Genomic DNA, 21,999 nt, shown 5'->3' with positions numbered 1-21,999 from the left:
ATTCAATTCAATATGGTTTATTGTGCAAATATAAAATAATAATCCAGCAGCTTGAAGGCTGGTATGGTTGCTTTACATCAGATTCATAAATGAAATTAAAATAACACTGATAGTATAAACATACATGAGAAATATGTAGGGTGTGTTGCAGGCATACTCATGAAAATTGGTTGATGCTGATGGGTGAATATAACATGATAGTCATGAAGTGAATGTTGTAATACCAGCATGTCCTTTGTTGTGAGGTGTGATTTAAATTAGTGATCGATACAATGGGAGTATTTAGACCAGTCTAGTTTTAGACCGCTCATCCTACAGCGGGAGAAGCTAGAAATCATTGCCATAAACAGTACTTTGGGCCTATGGGGGGGGGGGGGGAACCATGTTGATTAAATGAATTTAAAGCAGCTCTGATGAAATTTGGTCTCATTGTTTCTAATGTTTGTCGTTTAGGTATCGATGTGTATAAAGATAATATATCATTGCTAAAAGTGGTAGAAAGTGCATTGTCATGTTGACATCATATGACAAAAATCAGGGAAAAACTGTACAGAGCTAGCAACTTTCCTGTTATGACTGCAAGTCAAAATATTGAATTTGGCTGATTTATTGTCAGTCTAGAGGCATAATGGATGTGCAAGATTCATGTGTCTAGTGTCAGATAGTGCTCTGCCATAGTTGTGACATGCCTCGTGCTCCCACTACAACAAATACAGTTAAGTTATACAACAAAATTTCACGACAAGGAAGTAAAAATTCAGGTCCCAAAATTATTATCAGTTTAATTGCCGGTATAATTGCCGGTCCCAAGGACTTTATTGTAATGGTAGTCACCTGCATTATGCCCCCAAAATAAAATGAACCTTTCAAGAGAAAATTGGTTCCAAAGTTGTAGAGCTAGTCAAATGAAAATCATTTTCAAGCATGTTGCTCCTGAAGTATTTTTTTTATTTGCAAGGCAACTAGATCTAGCTACCTGGTATGTGAATAAATTGACAGTATGTTGCCATAGTAATGACATACTGTCATATGTTAAAAGAATGTCAGGAAAACATATCAGATCCTGACGTACAGCTGAAGTTGTGTAAGGAGACAGGAATTCAGAGATTAGTAAGTATGCCTGGTCTGATCCGACTCATGTACTGTACCAGGTAAATAATGGATGTACACCACACTGTGGTCATTGCCAATTTATCATGCATGTTTTCCATCCAATGAGTCATTATTGTTTTGGAATATTAGTGCAGAAATATTAGTTTAAATCTCTTTTCCCTAACCACTACCATAAGGTAATAATTTAGGGCAAAAATATCAGTTAACCTCACTGATATACTGTCTAATCATGTATGTTACATTCTAATTTATGTCTACTGTTATTTACATAATGGGGAGGGGCCATTAGTACGTGACATAATAAAAGGAATGAGGCAATAATTATTCTATGAAACCTCACCATTCTAAACTGACTGTCTATTCTCAAGCCCAGTGTTCACATACATAGTCACCAAATGCTAAATAGCAATAACATTTTTCAAAGGCTTGAATGTAAGAATAATGAATGAATTCCCCTGGGAGAACATTTACAACTAAGCTTACTACAAACTACAACACTGAAAGGACTGTGATGTGAAGCCATCACACCAGAGATGTTTTCTGCTATCATGAGTAAAACTGTTGAGGTTTCAAGGGCGTGTATAGGGCATACATTCGTACTTGATTTCTGTGCGTTATTGTGTGGGTCACTGGTCTCAAAGGGCAAGAACCATATATTCATTCGACATACTATGTATATCAGCCATTTATCAGTATTGTATTGATGTCTTGCCCCCTGAACAAACATGATACTGGGTGGTGGATGTGAAAGAGGAAGTTGATATCCTGATAAGCTCTCAGTTAAACTCCAAGTCCTGCAGTAATTTTGCCTTAGATATAATTATCATCTTATCTTCATCAAATCATAGCAAGACTCTATCTTATTGCAATATTCTATATTGGAGGAAAATCGAATGGAACTTGTAAGATTCATTAAATCTTCACAAAATCTGAAAATAATACAGTACTGTGCAAGTTAATTCTCTGAAATGTGTTTCCGATCAGATCAGTTATAAATTTTCAGAGTTCTGCAATCTAATCAAACAATTGTATATGACTGAAACAAGGCATTTATGAAAGACATGAAATTCTAGCATAAAATGACAGACATCATGACCAAAAGGTACTGCATCAAAGCACATAAATTTGATTCTTTAGACTTGATGGCATAAGGCAACCCATGATGCTGTAAAAGTGCTTGCTCTCCAATGGTGCAAGATGGAGACTTTGAACTGTAAAACTAACTAATTGAATATTGTCAGAAAGTCTTTGCAGATCTGAACATCATTTGTTCTTTCTACACTACTCCTCATACAATTGACCACTTTCCATAGCTGTTCATTCAGGAATATTTTTGACAAAAGAGGAAGTAACTGATATCATATGTTACTAGAGTAGTTCCTAGTTCCTTGTGGTAAGTTGTAAGTTAGCCATGTCACCTTGTGGTTGCACTTCCCTTCCTAGCAACCTGATGGATGTTCATCTCTCTGCATTATTTCTCTTTTCTACTTCTAAAGATTGTTAGTGTTGCAAAGAGAATGTGACACTCTGTTTTCCACTTCTGTTCACTCTCCAGGGAGTTACTGTATAAAAAGCTATTGCTCTGAGTACTTTTCAAAACCAGGAAATGTCTGTCCATAGAGATTTAAACAACTTATGGTAGCCATGAAGTACCTACCATTGTACATTCTTTGTTATATGGCACTTGTGTATTCTATGTGTGTCATAAAGAGGTTGTAGATGAATACATACTGCAGGTCACATGCCACCAGCTATTATTTCAAGTTTGGGAGATCTAATTTACTTTTTTACCTTGAATTTACCCTTGAAGGCCACACCTTGCTACTACAGTGGTGAGCGTACATTACTGTAGATAGTGTGGTGTGGCAAGGTTAACCCTTTTCATATTAGTTAGGGTCACACGCTGTTCTTAAACTTTAAGTTTAGGTCGAAAACTTAACTTAACGTGATTAGAACCACGAGACATCTTAGGGTTTATGCTCTCTCCATCAGTCACGGGGGTCCCCACTCGTAGTTTTGTTCCGTGTGGACACAATAATTATATCATATTGGATGGCTATGAATGGGATACCACAGAATAGGCCTATTGCACGAGTTTGGGCCAATATTGCACGAATCGAAGATGAGTTCAATATTGACCCTAATGAGTGCAATATTCCCTGGTATTCCATGAATCAAGGCCATCCAATATGATTATTATCATCTATACCAGGGCACTCGACACTAATGGTGGCCCGGTGGCCCAGGGCCACCAAAAACGCACGGCAAGCCACCAAAATTTCAGAAATGAAGAATGTTGTGGCCTGATGGGGCCACCAAAAACAGGTCGGATGTTTGCCTTTGGGCCACCAAAAATAAAAGTTAGTGTGGAGCCCTGTCTATAGATACAATCAAGTAGAGCAAGCATAAACTGCTCAAAATTACCGGGCTTCTACTCATCTTTGAAGTTGACTTAGCAGTCACATCCCAGCAGCACTGAAAAGGGGAAGCCCCTAAAACTGCGTATGAAACAAGCAAACTAGCAAGATGTTTGTGCGCTTGTGAATTGTAGCGCTCGCACAATAGACGAGACAGAATTAAATTTGGTTTGATCTTGAACAGCAAGTAACAACGGTAGCCTATGGTGAATTAATACGTTGGCCTATGCGTTTCATTCAATATGCTCTGATATTGAACGGTAAAAATTGAGCGGACAACAATACGCGTTTTTAATGCACTGCTAAAACGTCCTATATAGATGATAATCAATGAGCTTGTGAGTTTGCACGAATCTTGCTTCTCGTTCACATCCGGGTCAAGGCTCCAGCTGCGCTATTTTGTATGGGTATGTAAAAGGTCATCTAGCAAAGACTCTGCACTTCCGGTGTAATCGTTGAGTTGGGTTCGCTTGTAAGTTGTAACTTAAAGTTTAGATGTGCGTGTGAACCCACATTGTGAATTCACTAGTGGAGCTAATCATCGACAGTTAAGTTTTTGACCTAAACTTCAAGTTTGGCAACTGTGTGTGAACGTAACTACTGACTTCTGAAATGCCCATTGACTTATTACATGGGCCCCCAGGTTCCATTTAGGGAATAGGTTAAGGGAGTCCCATGGGACCCACCTAAACACCCTAGAGAGATCAGATCTCTTCTGTTACTTAAAAGATATGGCTTATATGATAAAGTGTTTTGTCTTGATGATTGTGAAATGAAATCATTTGTGCATAACATTTGTTTGTCACTTGCACTGCACAGATCATTTTTTAGTGCAACGTAAAATCTGATGCAAAACTACAACAGTCTACCACCATGCTAGCTACACAATGGTCTTTAACAAGGAATATCTGACATAAAGCTTGAAAAGTCTTGCATTACCAGGTACCTACTGCAGTGAACAGAGAAATGTATACGTATGCGTCACATTCATATGGGGGATCAGAGTCATTATTTTTATGTATCTTTAATTTCACGAACAGCACCTGACTCACGAAAATAAAAACCTCACAAAATATTTGGCATATACAGTACAGTAATGTGTATAATGTAAATAGCATTTGAGAGATGCTGTGTTATGCTTTTTTGTGTCATTCCCTGCACAGTTCAGAAATCATTTCAGTGCTGCATGCATGTACATTCAAGATGATTTGACAAAATAGGGCTTATTGTACTGTAGTCAAATTTCATATATGTGACGTGGTTTCAGGGTAATAATAGGCATTTCACCGAAGGCTTTGCTTTATTCTGACTTACAGTAGCATGCATGATTCCAAAGTTTAGTGCCAGAAAAGCTCTTTGTGAATAGTAGTTGTGATTTGTGATTTAAAGCAGCCATTCAGACAGTCGTATAATGGCTGCTAAATCCAAGTTCACATCCTATAATGGTCTCCATTTCATGGCAAAGTTTGTCGCTCTGCCAAACAATCAGCTGTGAGCATACTTAGCCTATAGTTGCCAAGGATATTTTAGTGGATATGACTTCCTTTGCAATATTAGATGTCAATCACTTTGTAAGTCAGGTGCAATATTTGGCCTTGAAAAAAAAAGACTTTTAGACTGAACCGCTGATGCTTTTCTGTGTACTCTATTTACGTACAACATCCTGAATATATGTATGGCATTTTTTCATTGACATCATGGATTTGAAAGTATTTGTAGGTTTGCAAATTAAAAGAACTTTTATGACTTTGTTCAAAATTCACATATCAGACATGTCATGTCTGCTGTATTTTTCAGAAGGTGACTATGAAGAAAATCTCTGGTTACAGTTATGCTATCATTTACCAATTCAAAATATGATGTCCCTGTATGTCCTCTGTAAATCTTGTGTGAAAATTGATCAATTTATGATTTAGCTAGCATCAAGTTCAAAGAATATTTTGTTTTTTAAAGCACAATTCCTGTTCTTTGTCACCCATGCAAGAATACTAAGTTTATACACTGACAATTTGTGACAGTATTGTCCAATTTTGGTGAAGATCACACCACATGACATAATTATCACATCAGAGGTATCAGGTATCAGGTATATAACTGAAGATGATCTGAACTTTAGTTATGTATGTGCAGAACTTTTTGTCTTGCTTCAAGGCACATGATACTGTCCTGAAGTGAATTGAACATAATCCACATGTATGACTAGTCTGTGCATATCAAGGACTGGAGACAACAAGACCACTTGTCTGGTGTGTCAAAATCATGTTAAAGGCATAATTTACTATTTGCAGATAAAACAAAAACCCAGCATTAGTGCTTCAAAATAGTTCTAAAATGTGAGTTAGGGACAGAAACAACCAATGTAAAAATTTGAACTGGTGAACCAGTATACTGGTAATCAATGTTAAGTGTTGCTAAATATATAAAATGTGAACAATAGTTATTACAATAAAAGTGTTTCTAGACTAAACCTTCTACAGTTATGGTTTAATGAGAAGAGTAGTGATATCTCCTTATATTTTAGGCTTTATTGCAAAATTTTTATATGGTAGGATGTTTTGTGATACAACTGACCTACAGTGTACACATATATATGCATCAAAAGTGATATCTTGAACATTTTTAAAATCACTGTTCCCAAAGGTAAACAGGACCTTTAAAGGGCCTTGTTGATACCGTGGTAAGGATATCAAAGGCCATGATTCCTACCATTATGATAGTGATGGAAATAAACAAAAATATGAAGTCATTCATACATACAAAAAAATCATATTATCCATCTCAGTATGTTACTAATGTGTTTGTAGATATGAATATGACATGAAAGCAATTGCATGATATAGCAGTGCTTGCCTGCGACAAACCTTCTTTTTTTTTTAACATACACTCTGCAATGAAAATTTGTCTTAACACAATCAAATGAACACAAACTGTCACTCTGCCCAATGCTGTGATATCTTATATGCAGGGATACACACTAACCCATTTTTTTTTATTGGTCCGACCTGTCTGTCGGACCAGTAAGTACCCAGTTTGTCCTTCTTTTACTGGTCCATTCCTGAAAAAGTTACTGGTCTGACAAGTGATTTTTACTCGTCGGGGACTTTTGGACCAGTGCCAGTGTGCAGCGTTAGGCTGATGTTTTCGAGGCAAAATCACACCTAGGCAAAATCATGAAGAAAGTGAAAGTCCTGAATGGATCTGTAGAGAAGCTTGTTAATGTCTAAAGTACCAATACTGCATTTAAATAGGGACTCCAGTTATCATTCAGGCACAGTGATGCTTAATTAGCCAGTTGTCAGAGCCATTATCACCCAGAGTTGGCAATCATCCATTCTTTTTATGATGGTATTTTTCAATGTAATCTCTTGATTTCCCAATCTTAAAGCTTCAATGCAGACAAATATTGCATCATTGAAATAATTAGTTGTAGTAAACAATGGCAGTGGGGAAGAGGAGAATGGGCTCTGTAATTTTGTACCAGCGTAGCTGTGAAGTAATCCAGGCTTCTGTTAAAATTACCTTGAATATTTATGTTTTTCATGGGGATAACTTTGATAGATGGATGTAAATAAGCAGTCAGTAACTTTCCGTTACCCACTGTCAAATACCAGCTAACATGTTCTTCAAATAAAGTGAATGTCTGGATCAAAAGAACTTAAACTCTACAGAGAATTATATCACTTCTGTAATGATCTTGAGCCTTTGTTACAGATACATTTTCATTTAATGTTCATGATCTATTTCTGCATATTTATAATCTATGGCTATGGTTCATTGCACAGTGTTATATTCACAATCCATCTGCATAGTTCAGTGTACAGTGTAATAGTCATGATTCATTTTTATGGATCAGTGTACGGTATTCAATGGTGTACGGTGTAATATATGATCATCTACAGTTTGCATAAATGGCTCATTGTACACTATATACAGTGTTATGTGTATGACCATCTCCCCTGAACATTGGTGGCATATATTTGTTCAATGACAGAAGGTTGTTAACCAACATGGGTAGTTGCGTACTTTGCCTTTGAGATTTATTTTGACTTTATCTTCATTAACACTGTGAGTGGACTCATATTGGCATCTCACCTACTTTGAAGGCATATATTTTATCTAGTGATGTAAATTCTTGTCATTCATCCAGTTGAAGTACATAGATCGTCATATAATAACTTGAATTTAGACAAATGGAAATGAACTCGTCTGTAGCAATGTTTCTGTTTCGCCAATTATCAACTGGCTCCTTCAGGTAAGTGAAGCTCCAGTTGATGGAAAAGCTCTTCCTTATATAGTGCAAGATATTGTGCAGAGCCAGGATTCTAAACTGTCTTTCGCACACTGGACAAGGTCTAGTGCACGCTGGCTCTGCAAAATCTCACGCTACTAGTATATAGGGGCTGTTCCTTCAGTGGGTGCTTCACTCTCCCAAAGAAGCTATTTGATAATTGTCGCTACAAGTGAGTTCATTTCCAAAATTTTTATTCGCATAGTTATAACGATCTAGATATATTTTATTCTGTGTTCTATAGAGCGTGGAAGGAAAATAGCCAAATCAATTATATAGGTAGATTATTTTGTTACAGCACACTTCTGTCCAAATGATGATCAAAGCACTATTCAGATGTGATATATTAATGGTGCAGAGCTGGAAGGAAAGTAATGCAATCTTCTAAGGTTCATTCTTAAATTTGTATTCATATATGTGTAAATGCATGAGATGTAACAGTCTTGCCAGGAATCCTGTAGTCTGTCAGTTGATGATTGGTTAGCATCCAATCTTCATGAATGTCGTCAAGTTTGTGAGAACCACTGTAGCACAAAGAGATCCATCAGCTTCAACACAAGATGCCTGGAGTACAGAGGTACTTGTAACAGCTCACCTTGATTGAGAGGATGCCTCACAGAGACAGTTTTATAGCAGTCAGGCCATTTCATTTTCATTTTTAATAGCTCATTTATTTCCATATTGCCACAAGTAAAACTGCCAATAGGATAGCTTTCTATGGTGGGATCCACTGTGGTATAAGCTAACTGAATGTGCCATTATGGAATGGTTTGCGTAAACAAAGAGGTACCTCAGTAATCATGCTATAATTGATATCACAGCATTATTTGATTATGATAATTGTATATACAAAGTTGAAAAGATATGCACATCTATGCAGAAAGGAATTGTATGGATAGGGAAGATTTTCCACGATATTCTGCGTACAGTATTGTGAAAACTCACAACTGATAAGGTTTTGTAGGAAAAAAAGGAATGGTATAGGTAAATATGATTATTGCAATTAGATGATACTGCACGTGAGATACAATATGCTGGTAGAAAAGTATTAGATTTCAAATAATCATAAAAGAAACCTATATTTGGCAGAGAGGCGTATGACTCAAGTCAAGATACATCCCGTCACATGACAGTTGGCGTCATGACTATTTTGATGTATCCTCAGGAAACCTTGTCAGATGACATTTTGACATTTCAACTGTTGTGACCCTTTCGGAATATTTGCTCAAGCATTCCTTAGTTCCTGATCTCCTAATCTGATATCAATGTTATGTCTCTGGCAAACTTTTTTCACTGAGATAGATATCTATAGTATGAGAATTCCATGTGAATGTTTTTTTTTTTGTCTGCCTCTTTTCCTAAGAGCACCGAAGTGAATAGTGATCTTGATGTGGACATGTTTTATGTGTTTACTGGTCCTTTGAATCTTTTGCCAAGTGAATTTTCCTCTCCCTGTCTGTCTTTTCTATAGCTTCTCTCTCATCTTTTATACTCTACACTACTCTGTGAGTGAACTTTTTCACACAGTTAATTTTCCCACCTTTGTCTAATGAGACGAATCTCACATATTCTTTGTTTTGTGTTCAATATAATTATTAAAAGTGCTAAAAGCATACATTCATCTGTACCAAAGAGGGTAAATAAAATATTTGTAGAGTTTTGTATTCACATTGTATTCTCATTCTATACATTGTGCAAAATATGTGATAATTTCTACACATAAATATTAAACATTTATGGGTGAGGTTTTTCTTTTTGGTCAATCAACAAGCAGCTCTTCACTTTTGTATCAAAATATCAATGTACAGCTCTTCCTTAATTTTTACACCACATATTCTTGCTGGCATCTTATATTTTTATCTGTCAAAATATGTAAGTCCCTTCTTTCTGTTTTCATTTCTCAGTCATTCTTTAACATCCAGAGACTCCAACCCAAAACATAGTCAGAACAGGAGATTCTTCTGCCTGGATCCCCTAGTAAACTGGAGATTGATTGTGTGCATAATATGCCCACAATATTCCTGTACGATTGGCACACATCACAAGAGCAAAATGCCATGTTCCTTGTGGTCCCGGGCCCATAAGTGGGCCCTGGAAGCTGTCAGGATTATAAATGCTCTCTTATGCTGTCTTAAAAGCTGTATTTTTGAACATATATACCAAAACTAAGGTTGGGCGGGAAATGCATATAGCTAAAGTGGGAGAAATTTTACTTCAGTGGGAGAGCAGGAGATTTTGACAAAATAGCCTTTTAAGCGGGAGAGTTGGAGTCTCTGGATATCTGTCTATCTATTCATATCCGTTTGTTCTTCATCTCTCTCATTGTTGAACAAAACGTTCATTTTCATATCTCTCTTCTCTTTTTGTTCTCTCACTGACATGGCTGCAGGTGCTTGCAGACCAGAAGGGCTACAAGAACATGTTTGTGCTGTATTCACTGGAGACTTCTAGTAGCACTGCCAAGAGGAGGTATGAGATGAGCGCACCAGACCCCCGCACCAGACAGGAGTGGATAACAGGTGGGTGCCGACGTGGGGGCAGAGCGGTATCAGGGCATGTGATGTACAGGTCTAGACACATCTATATGATGATATAGATTGTGTGTCTTGTATATAAACATTCTAGATTTTTCTCTCTTATCCTTACTCTATGCTACTAAGGTATGTAAACATATACAAAGCTAGTATATTGCACTTGCTTCAATTAATCTGAATGTTTCAATGTGTTGTTCCGAGGCACTAGTGAAGCAGCACTTTGCTGGAAGAAGGAGAACAATGATGGCATAACAATGTGTGTTTCAATTTAGGTGTCTATGTATACCCAGACGAGTGTATGCATGTGTGTATGCATTTATGTGGTTTGATATGGAACTTCTCAGAGAATGAATTCTTACAATGTCTATACCAATCTATGTACCATTATAATGCAAGATCAATGTGAATCTATACATATATTTGTTTTGAGTTATATAGTTTGTCATTTCTATACCTTATGACATTTACCTCCTTCTGCAGTTAATGAACTTTATGTTGCAAATAGTTAACCCATTGAAGACCAGTCCCAAGTATACTCGGGTAGGTTTCTACATGGGAAATGCATGTTCTAGCAAAGCAACGGGTTAAGATATCAGTTACTGTCACCGTGTTTTTTACTAAAAGTGCAGAAATAAAGTCCTCCCTGAAATAAGGAAGCAAAATCGATCAATCAATCAATCAATCAATCAATCAAATTTGTGGTATCTATGCTCCCAAATATGACTGCATGGTTGAATTTCATGTGTACAATTCCTAGGCACAGATTTTTGGGTGCATTTGAAAGGAAGTTTTTGTTTGTGAGGTAGACCATGTGGAAACAATTACTGTAAAACACGATATATTTGTGGCATGAAAATTTTGCGCATTGGAGCTGACGGCCTTTCTCGCAGCATGAATTTTTCGCGATTTGCCACTGGCATCCAATGCATATTGTGTAGGCAAGAACTTTCGCGTGCATTTTAATTTCGCGAATGTTGCTGCTCGCAAAATTCGTGAAATTAAAGTGCATGGGAACATTCCTCATTTTACAATACTGTAAAAGTGGAAATTTTCATGCATTTTGCGCAACCAGAAACTAGCGCGAAAATAAAAGCATGCGAATTTTTTGCCTGCCATACGTTCCTGTGCGTGATGTCTTGATTCCGCGGAATTAAAAACATGCGAAATTCTTCTGACCCGGCCAAGCGCGAAAAATTAGTTGCGCGAAAATATTCACTTTTACAATAGTCATCATTTTGAAGTCTGTAAAGAAGATCAATACCAGGTAGCCAAGTAGGACATTGAACACTTATGCATTAAGTGGTTCTTCTTTTATTGTCAGCCATTGAAAATGTCCTGAAGAGGATGGAGAGCGGTGAGTCGCCACACGTCAAGGCCCTGGAGAGGAGGAGAAGTGAGAGGAGGGACAGACTGGAGGAGGCGGAGGAGGTTGCTAGGCTACGGAGGCTGCAGGTGGAGGAAAGTGAGAGGCAGAGACAGCGATATGAGGAGATGGAGAAGGTATCACTGGGCATTCAGTCTTCCCTCCTTCTATGTATTTGGGTTCTTTACCAATCAACACTCCTGGTTCTAATGTCCCTTCTTAGCTGTCATATGACATCCACCCCTCCATCCCAAACAATTACAACATGAAGAATTTGTTTGGGTGAATTAAAAGCTGCAAATATGACATCAATCTTTAAGTGCTTTTTTTTCTTTTCTGTAAAGTGAGTGTGCTCTTTCATGAGAGTATTAAGCAAGCTTTCTGCCACTATAAAAAGTTTTCTTGGACTATCTGGCTGTGTATACTCTACAGGCTGTTCGGGCTGGCAATTAAAAAAAAATATCAAAGAAGAAATAATTCATTGCTGTATGTTGAGTGTCAAGCTGGTTGGGGCAAAGTTAAAAACAAACAAACAAAGGCAATAAGGAAATAAATGCCTGGGTCCTTTCCATGCTGCAGTGTGCATACTCAAACACTTATTATTGAATTATATGATCAGAGCTATAGATTAATTGATGATCAAACTGATGATAAAGTATAGTTCCTCATGTATTACCATGCCACATCAAGCAGCTGCATATTTAAAGTCTTGAAAGTTTGACATTCTGCCCATGAAGTGATCAAAATTGCTTCTTTTTTTTTCTTTAGTTTTCAGCTTTTGTTCCATTCATACTTATATGAATCATTTACTAATTTACTGAACAAACAAATCAATGTAATCACCATTCATATGCACCAATCTTATGAGCCACTATTTTTTTTTCAAGCAGAGATATTGTTTTTGTGCATTCCACATATCAATTATTTTGTGGTCAATAAATGTAAAGGTACTAAAGTCCTGCTTGCATGAGAGTGTGATTAGGAACTGTTCCTTTTTGAGTGAAATTACAGGGTGATTGAACTCTTTCAGACTGCATTTTAGCTCTTTTCTGTGTGAATAGAATTCTTTGTTAAGTTAATTCAGCTCTTACAGAGTCAATTTTACCATGAAAAAGAGCTGCCCTAATTTAATCACATCCCCCCCCCCCAAAAAAAAAGAACAATCAAGGAATTAGCATCTTTACACAACAGAGTGTACATACCATTTATTGATTTATGATGATATATATGTAAATCTGGACATGTTCAGTATATCATATCCATAAAAGTGACAAGTTTGATTTGAAAAGTGCTACTTTTACTCTTAAAGCTTAAGTTTTTGAGAATTATTTATTTTCTCTTTCATTATTACACTGATAAGTTCACAAGAACTTGACATATTAAGTCAGAAAAAGCCATTCTGCTTAGATGATAGGGTCAATACAAGTCATGCACACTTACATGACAAGATTGCATGAGCAGTATATAGTAAATCAAATATGCTTTCCATATTCACCTTTATGGTAGCAGAGTAATAGAACTATGTAAAGCAAAATATCATTGAATTTTAACAGGTTTTGACATCATATCTAGTGCTAATCTTAATGTTATTTCCTATATGTATAAGCACATCATTTATATAAATGGACACATTAGTGGGTTTGCCAAATCATTGTTTGTTAAATTTGAATTATGCACAAAGTTTATGAAGCTAGCATGCCTTCCATATTGTCTGAGAGTAAGTCCATTTGTTAAATGTTTTCACTATCTTTTATCACTACAAATGAATTTTCTCAATTTATTTTTCTTCACAAAACATAAAGCAAAGAGATTACAGTTGATCTTTAGTATACATTTGTTGACTGCAAGATGAAGAGCAAGTGGCAGTAAATAACTCAAATACATGAATACAGCATTTCAAACCATACTTATTGCGTGATTTATATTCTGAGAAAAAAAATGAGTGGTCCACTAAAAAGCATTGCTTGTACTGTGGACGACTCAATACTTACGGCAAATGTATTTTCTTATGTTGCCTGTAAACTCATTTCTTAGACATTGCACCTTGTACTCTGGCATCACAATTTGATTTTATTTGTGTTTGCAAAGCTGATTCGCTTTTGTATGCAAATAAATTTCTGTGTTCATGCAGAGCAGATATCCAAAATTTGTCCTTACCATATTTGCATTATCATCTTTCTTTTAAAAACTAAATATACTTCCTTGTAGGATGTGTTATGTTAACGATCAAAATGCAGCTAGGGGGGTAAAGTTTTGGATATTTATCTTTTGAAGTTTATGCTTGCTGCTTCATTTCTCCACCCTACACGTGCACTAGGGCATGCATGCACTCACAGACACACACACACGCTCATAAGATCTGTCAAATCAACTGGCTTGTTACTACGCTCATTTTTTTAAATATTGCAACTAATTGACAAATTGCCCTTTATTGAGATGTAAAGAAGCACTAATTCTCAGTGTTTTAGTAGTAGCTATGACAAAAAAAAAAGAAAATAGTATGTATGCCCATGACTTTTTTATCATGGATACTGCTAAAACACAGTAATCGGTACTTATTTATGTCAACAAAGGGCAATTTGTCAATCAGTTAAAATGAAGATAAAAACTTGATGCAAGAATTTTTTTTTCCATGGATGTTTTTCTATCGTGACGCCTGTTTTCGTCACCAGCTGAGAGATGAAGCAGCGAAGAGAGCAGAGATGGAGCTTGCCAGGAGAATCGCCAAGGAGAAGGAAGAGGAGGAGAACCGCCAGAGGGAGATGGAGGAGAGAGCAAAGACACAGCTGGAAATTGATGCTCTGAAGGCTGTAAGCAAAGATCAGAAGAGATCTTTAGGAACATGCAGGACAGGACACTCTGTCGGTTGCCTGAAGATTATGAATATGATAATCTGTGATCAAGCCCCTCCCCTACCCCCCCCCCCCAGTTTTTACAAACTTTTTCCTATGAAAGGCAAAAAAAGAGCAGAAAATACAAAGTGTCAACTGTTTGACTTGTGATCTCTTGCAACCCATCCCAGCAAGAATTTATAAGTGTTGGCCTCAGATTTCAAGTTTTTATATGGTGTTATCTGTGACACAAAACTTTTTTAGAGTCCAGTGCTTGGAAAGATAATAGCTTGGTTCAATCAGTAAATAACCATTAATCTGGAACACGAAAGTATCGAAGTGAACCTACACAACCTTCGGTAATATTGCAGCTGAGTACTGCCTTGAACCAATAAACCTTTGTAGGTTTGTTTGTGCGTGATATTCAGAACATCAAAATACAATACAAAGTGCAGAGTCATGTGGTATGTCTTTACAATGACTTTTATGATTTTGTTACAGTGTGAAAAGACTCCATAGCATAGTGTATGGCTCACTGCATCCAACTGGAACAATGCCAGTCAATGTTCATTGCATTTACTGTACCTACACTCCCTTTTCCTCCATAATTGAATTCCATTTACATTCCAGTCAGAACTATTATTCAATTTACACTACAATTAGCATCCTGTATACTTAACTGCAAACGAATCCATCAAAGAGACATACAGTGCTTCCATGTCTGTTTGCGTAGGTAGGTGCACTAGAATAAAAAAGACACCACATTATTGTACTTGTAAACACACCAAAGACGAGATATCACCCTCAAAGTAAGAAGCGTAGTCAGGTTTCATGAATCCTCATCCTACCTCACCATGAATATTCTTTCAGAAACATAGCAAACAAACAAACAAACAAACAGACAAATGAATAAATCAACAACAACAACAACAACAACAATAAACAGCCAAAATTGTCTCATTTTGCAAGTTTCAAACAACTATTGCATAGCAATAGTATGGACAACTGAATGGAACTTTTGTCTAAATATTTCAAATGTTCACTCCGTTTTCTTTTATATTTTATCAGCTGTGTGGCTTGAATATGTCCAGCTGTGCTCTTTTCTGTGTGATTTCAGTGCAAGTTTGTCTCAATTGCTGAAATCTTTTTTATTTTGAAGGCTGTAATTCTGAGGGTCTTGTGTTTCTGCAAATTCTGCAATTATAAATGTTCAACACAGACCATAAAATAAGTAAATAAAGCAAACCTGTCTACATGAATTCAAGCAAACTCATTATGTGTATATTATATTCTGCTGTTGAAACTGGCAAAGCATACATTACTTGTGTTTGTTGACAAAAATTGTCATCATGCAAATGCAAAGCTGCATATATTAATCACATTTTTCCTTCAAGCTCTGATTAAGATATCAAAATATTGTTGATATTGTCATATGGTTGTTGTAATAATGATTGCATTGAAGTTATTGAAAATGTTGTTAATGATGGTAGCAATAAAAATTTTGTATGCATCAATATCGTCTGGCCGGCTATCATCAATTTTAGGAACTTATCTAAAATTTAAATAAGAAGTGAAAAGATGATCTGGTACGTTTAAGTGACAGAAACTCATCTTTGTGATAAAGAATTTGTAGTGTTTATTGTTGGGTGTAGGTGTTTGGCATTGAATTGAACTCATTTAGCATTGACCTGCAAAACTTCGATTAGAGCGTAAAAAGATTCACAATCTGATTGAGACTTATAAATTTCTTAAGCCGTTGAGGACGGACTGATTTTGCTACAACATGCATTTCCCATAGACACCTGCCCGAGTATACACGGGACTCGTCGTCAGTGGGTTAAACTGTCATTCATTTATGTCATTCTACACTTTACCTATATTTTAGAATATTGGTATGAAAACTACAAATTGCCTTTATTACTTCATTTATTAACCATGACCACTGAAGCTCACAAAGTCAGCAAACATCAGTTTTTTGACTTTGGTAATTCTAGATACCTCAACTTTTTTTTGTCCCATTTCATTAAGAAAAAAAAAGGACTACTGTACATCAGATAAGTCAGAAATTAGGTTACCAGATAGATGAAAAAAAAATGTATTCAGTCAAAGAACCTAGCATTCTCTATTTGAAAAACAAAAGGTTCAAATGAAAAAATAAATAAATAAATAATCGGCTGCAAATTTGGAGAGGAGATAGGGAAGATACCATCCTTTTGCTTTTGATTTTAGCAAATAAAGATTTGCTTAATTTACTGCCAGATCACCTTATTTTGTCTTTGTATCTGCTATCATGTCTGTGACTTTATCAGGTTATCATCTTGCTGGGTACATTGCCTTTTCATTCATCCTTTGATATTTTCCAGGCCAGAGATGCAGCAGCGAGATCGGCTGAAGAAGAGCTAGCCAGGAGATTGGCTCAGGAGAAGGAGGAGGAGGCAAACAGGAGAAAAGAACTGGAAGAGAAGGCGAAGACACAGGAGGAGATGGACCGATTGAAAGCTGTGAGTCGACACAAGTCATAGAAGCAGATATTAAGGATCTCTCCCTTTTCTTTTCTTGTGCAAGGGGAACACGCAATTTGAAAATAATCTTTAGACAGGCTGGGATTTGAGGGAATGATACTGTAAAGAAAGAGGGGAGGATGAGTGAAGTTCTTAATGTCCTGAGCTTCACTTCAAGAAAAAGGCCCATTCTGTAATTAGTACTGGAATTTGATAGTGAGTATAATCTTTAATTACTTCTCATGAAGTCATTGATCCATGTCATATGTCACCTTCATTGCAAGATTTATGATAATTTCTATTGCAGTCATCATCTGGAGTGTAGGAGTGATAATCATTTTCAGTCTTATAGCATACAGTTTATGAAGTTTATGCTGTCATGATGCCAACTGATCATATGCATGTATTTAAAAAGTGCTTGCAATGATGCTAAAGTTAGTGATCAATGTCACAAAGATTACAAGTGAGTCTGCATGAGTGAGTAGTGCATGGTGTTAAGGCTTGTCATTAATGTAGTCTTGTCTACTGTGTTCTCATCTCTCCAGGCTAGGGATGAGGCTACAAGGAAAGCAGAAGAGGAGCTTGCGAGGAGAATCGCCAAGGAGAAGGAGGAGGAGGAAAACCGCAGGAGGGATATGGAGGAGAAAGCAAAGACCCAACAAGAAATTGATGCCCTCAGAGCTGTGAGTTCTTTTTTTATATTGACAATGGTGATGAATGTTCAATTCCTGTAGAAACCCAGCAACTAAGAATGAATGGAAAACTGAAAGTAAATTTAGCCCCCCAACAAACAAACAAACAAACAAACAAACAAGCAAACAAATACAGAAATTTAAAAAAAAAGATAAAGAATGCTTCGGTCCTGTTTCAGATCCAAAGATCAAAATGTCTAAATTGTTATTCTGTTGAATGTTTCACTCCTGTCATATAGTTTTTTTTCAATTACTTTTTTTCCACTGAGATATTCGTTATTCTGTATCAAACATATAATATCAATTCTAACACATAATACATCATAATGTTTCTAGAAGAGCACTTTGAAAACAGGCTATTGTGACTCAGAACATTGTGACATGACATTTCAAGAAAACATTTGTCTGAACAGACACTATTTTTCCTGACACACTTGCAGCTTATGATTACTTCTTGCAATGAATTTTTTGTTGCTATGGTATTCCCCAATATGCCATCTGTACATAGATAATAATGAGGTATTGTTCGTCTTTATTTCCAGTCATAAATTTCCTGCCTTACAAGCATAGCAATACAATTCAGTGCCAAATTTTTAAATACCAGTAGAACCAAATGATATATTATCTGTCATAAATTTAATTTCTAAACCCACGTAAGTATTAATTCCTTCTCTTCAGTCCATGCTATATCAACATATTGGCACTCACTCAAGAGATGTATTAAAGCATCTGCATACACACTACAAAACAAACATTCTTTTCTTTTAATCAACCCAATTCAATCAATCCAGTTCCAGTTATATAGAGTTAATTGACTTTTGCTGATGAGAGCTACAACCCCAAAGTATGACTTTAGAGGTAGAAGACAGACCTGATGTGCACTGTTACCAATGAGAGTAATCTGTAATCTTCGATGTCCACACAGGCAAGAGAGGATGCAGAACGGCGAGCCCTGGAGGAGGCTGAGAAGCTGGCAGCCAGGACACGGGAGGAGGAAGAGAGGAGGAGGTTGGAGGAAGAAGAGAAGGAGCGACAGGCCAAGGAGCTAGAAGAGCTGAAGAGGGTAAAGATGCTGTTAAAGTGAACATTTTTGCACAAGTATTCTTTTTTTTTTCCTTTGGCCTTTATAATTCATATTCAAAGAATGAACTAGGGTAGACCAGGTGACAAGAATGGTCTGTCAATTGACATTTGGGAAAGCTTCCATTGCATTATTTTGCGTTGAATGTATTAACAATCTTTTTACTAATTTGGCATCAGTTGGATGTGCTGGCAAGCACCATTTATAAGAATTAATTGAATAATCATTACATCACAGATGCTTATCTCAGTGACTTTAAAAACTGTCATGCCCTGTTGGTACAAATGACCTTTCTTTTTTGCTGAAAGTGAAGCCCCCCCCCCCCCCTAAAAAAAAATTATCTCTTTGTTCAATATTTATGGCTTAGTGCAAGCTCACACAAAATTTTCCTTTAATGTTTTGTCACACCTTTGTTGTGTTCTAAAGTTATATTCTTGACCTAAATTGTAATGTATTGAATAAAAAAAAGTAGGAACAAACTTTGGGAAGGAAAGTTTAAGAGAATTAAAAAAAAAGTGTCCAATGATCATTTTATTTCATTGTCTCATTTGTCTTGTCAAATCTTCTTACCGGTAGGTAAGTAAACTGTGCCCCAATTGTATTCTTGGTTATTGTCTTATAAAGCTCTGTATGATGTTCAAATGATGGAAAATATCACTTTCTATTGATTTATGTTTTGACTTATATTAACTGGCTTAAGTGACACTCTGTTTTTGTCACTGGTATTAAAAATTTTACATGGCAACTTGACATTAATAAAATGTGAAACACATGAGAATGATGGCATTATATTTCCAGTATTGTGCATTTGTGTGTGTGTATGTGTGTGAGATTTTGAATCGTTCTATAAGAATATAGCAATGAGTAACTGCTGATGACATTTATTGCTTAACCAGGCCTACCAGGATGTGACGAAAAGAGCTGAGATAGAAGAGAGATTGAAGGTGGAGGAGCAAAAGAGGCTGGCGGAACTTGAGGAATCCCTGAACAGTCTCAAACTTGCCCTGGAGGAGGAGAAGCAAGCCAAGAAGGATGAGGAAATAGTCCGTGCCTTGCAATCCAAGTATGACTGGCTTTTCTCTCGTAGCTTGTCTTTAGTCCCGGTCACACAGCACTCCGCGTCTAAATCACGTACAAAAAGTTATGAAAATCTGGTGGACATAGTCGTAAGTGGTAATTTTTTGGTCAATTTTGGTTTGGCCGTGCTTTGTACGGGGTATGGCCGTTGACGGCTGTTCCACTGCTGAAGCACTGCCTAAGCACGGCTAACCACGTCCAGCCACGTGTATGTACGCAGAAAAATCCATTTGTCAGTGATAATCCGCTAAACACACGCTATTTCCTGTGATACCAACTCGTAACACGCGTCAGATGACCGTGCTCTGCCCGTGACAGACCGCTAAACTTTCGCGTCTTACCCATGTCTTACCGCGTCTCCCCAAGTTTTAATCACTGCCGGAACACGGATTATCACGTGTGTTTCATGTGTTTTGCACCTCTTTACCACGTGTGCCACCCGTGGTTGTCCGCGGAATAAAGTTTTGAGCAGTTCAAAACTTTTTACCGCGTCCGTCGCCATTCCGATTTTTCCCCACGTCCTGCCACGTCTATAAATCGACCGTAGCTCGTCTTAAACTCAACATCAACGTGAACAACATTGTCTGCTTCACCGGAGACCACTTTTTGACGTGTTTTAGCCGTGATTAAGCCGCAAAGCGCTGTGTGACCGGGCTTTCACATTGCTTTCGTTCATGTGGGGTGGATGGTTCCTGGTTAGTCATCAGACCACAGAACACCAAGCTCTGTCCAACAATGTGATGTGCTAAATCATTAGATGTTAAATACCACTTATTTCAAATGAATTACAAAAATGATTGGATGCAAATAGTTATAGAACACTTTATTGAATGTTGTGTCTTATAATTATTCATAACCATTTATCTTCTTTCTTTTTTTTTCTGAAGAAAGAAGTTCTAATTGCTACATGATAGTCAACTACAAACTGCATTTGGACATAATAAATTGCTAATGATCTCAGACTGATAATTGATATTGGAATATTAAAGGTGACTATGAATTATAATCAAGCAGAAGATGTGTTTTATGGAGCTGCCAATTAATCATTTTGCTTAAAAATGTGATTTTACTCTTTTGAGTCATAGTCCTTCATATAGTGCTACATGTAGGTAACTTCATACTTACGTCAAGTGTGTCTCCTACAATCCCAGAATCCTCTGCGAGGAGATTGAGAAGCGGGAGGAGCTAGAGAGACTGAAGGAGGAACAGGAGGCCATGCTAAGACAGGAGCAGGAGAAACGAGAGCACCTGGAGCTCTGGAGTGAGGAGCTGGTCCAGCAGCGCCTGGACCAGGCCCAGCAGCTGGAGCAAGAGAGGGAGAGACTCAGGGAGTTGGAGGAAGAGCGCAAGGCTGCTGACATCAAACTCAGGGTTGGTGGACACTGTCATAGTAACAGACATCATTTGATAATGATAATAACAATAACAATAATAGTAATTATTATTATAGTAATAATGATGATGATGATGATAATAATAATAATAATAATAACAATTACTATTATTATGATTATAATAATAACAATAATAATAACAACAATAATAATCATCATCATCATCATCATCATCATCATCTTATTTACCCAGGGTAGCCTCTTCAGTGTTGCCACTGCTCTACCAGAGGGCCCTGCCATTATTATTACCCAAGTCTTGCCAGGTACCCATTTATACACCTGGGTCAAGAGGGACATGGTGGGAAAAACATCTTGTCCAAGGACGTCAGCACTGGGCGGGATTCGAACTTGGGTCCTCGGATTGGTGGTCGGGAGTCTTATCCACTATGCCCTAGCACCCCCACTTTTGGGGGTCTGTATGTTTTTTTTTTGGGGGGGGTGGGGGCAGGGTGAGAAAAAGTTGTGTTTGTTTTTATTTATTTTAAGAGGGGAGTATTGCATATATCACTGTCTGTAAAGACTGGAATTTAATATTTTTACTCAGATTCAGCTTAAGGAAAAAAAATATTCAAACCTGATTCATCCGAATAAATGGTCTATGGTTTCTATTCATTCTTTGTTTTTAGCAAGAATTGCAAGAATTCAAATCAGCATAAATATTTTCAAATTCACTAGACTAATAATGTAATTTTATTGCTGTCATTGTCA

At 37.0% G+C, this 21,999-nt stretch overlaps 1 protein-coding gene across 1 annotated transcript in view; it reads left to right on the top strand.

The window, feature by feature from the left end:
* LOC139724058 (uncharacterized) overlaps positions 1–21,999 on the top strand; it is a 50,515-nt gene that overhangs the window by 24,249 nt on the left and 4,267 nt on the right. The window contains exons 5-12 of the mRNA XM_071635261.1: positions 10,208–10,337; positions 11,674–11,852; positions 14,388–14,525; positions 16,910–17,047; positions 17,593–17,730; positions 18,665–18,802; positions 19,717–19,883; positions 21,049–21,268. Of these exons, the coding sequence (XP_071491362.1) occupies positions 10,208–10,337; positions 11,674–11,852; positions 14,388–14,525; positions 16,910–17,047; positions 17,593–17,730; positions 18,665–18,802; positions 19,717–19,883; positions 21,049–21,268 (1,248 nt within the window). The remainder of the gene's footprint in view (positions 1–10,207; positions 10,338–11,673; positions 11,853–14,387; positions 14,526–16,909; positions 17,048–17,592; positions 17,731–18,664; positions 18,803–19,716; positions 19,884–21,048; positions 21,269–21,999) is intronic.

The sequence above is a fragment of the Diadema antillarum genome, unplaced genomic scaffold, assembly GCF_040938485.1.
Source record: "Diadema antillarum isolate AM-2024a unplaced genomic scaffold, OU_Dant_1.0 scf00000206, whole genome shotgun sequence".
In the NCBI taxonomy this organism is placed as follows: Eukaryota; Metazoa; Echinodermata; class Echinoidea; order Diadematoida; family Diadematidae; genus Diadema; species Diadema antillarum.
This window is presented reverse-complemented; position numbering and strand designations above follow the sequence as displayed.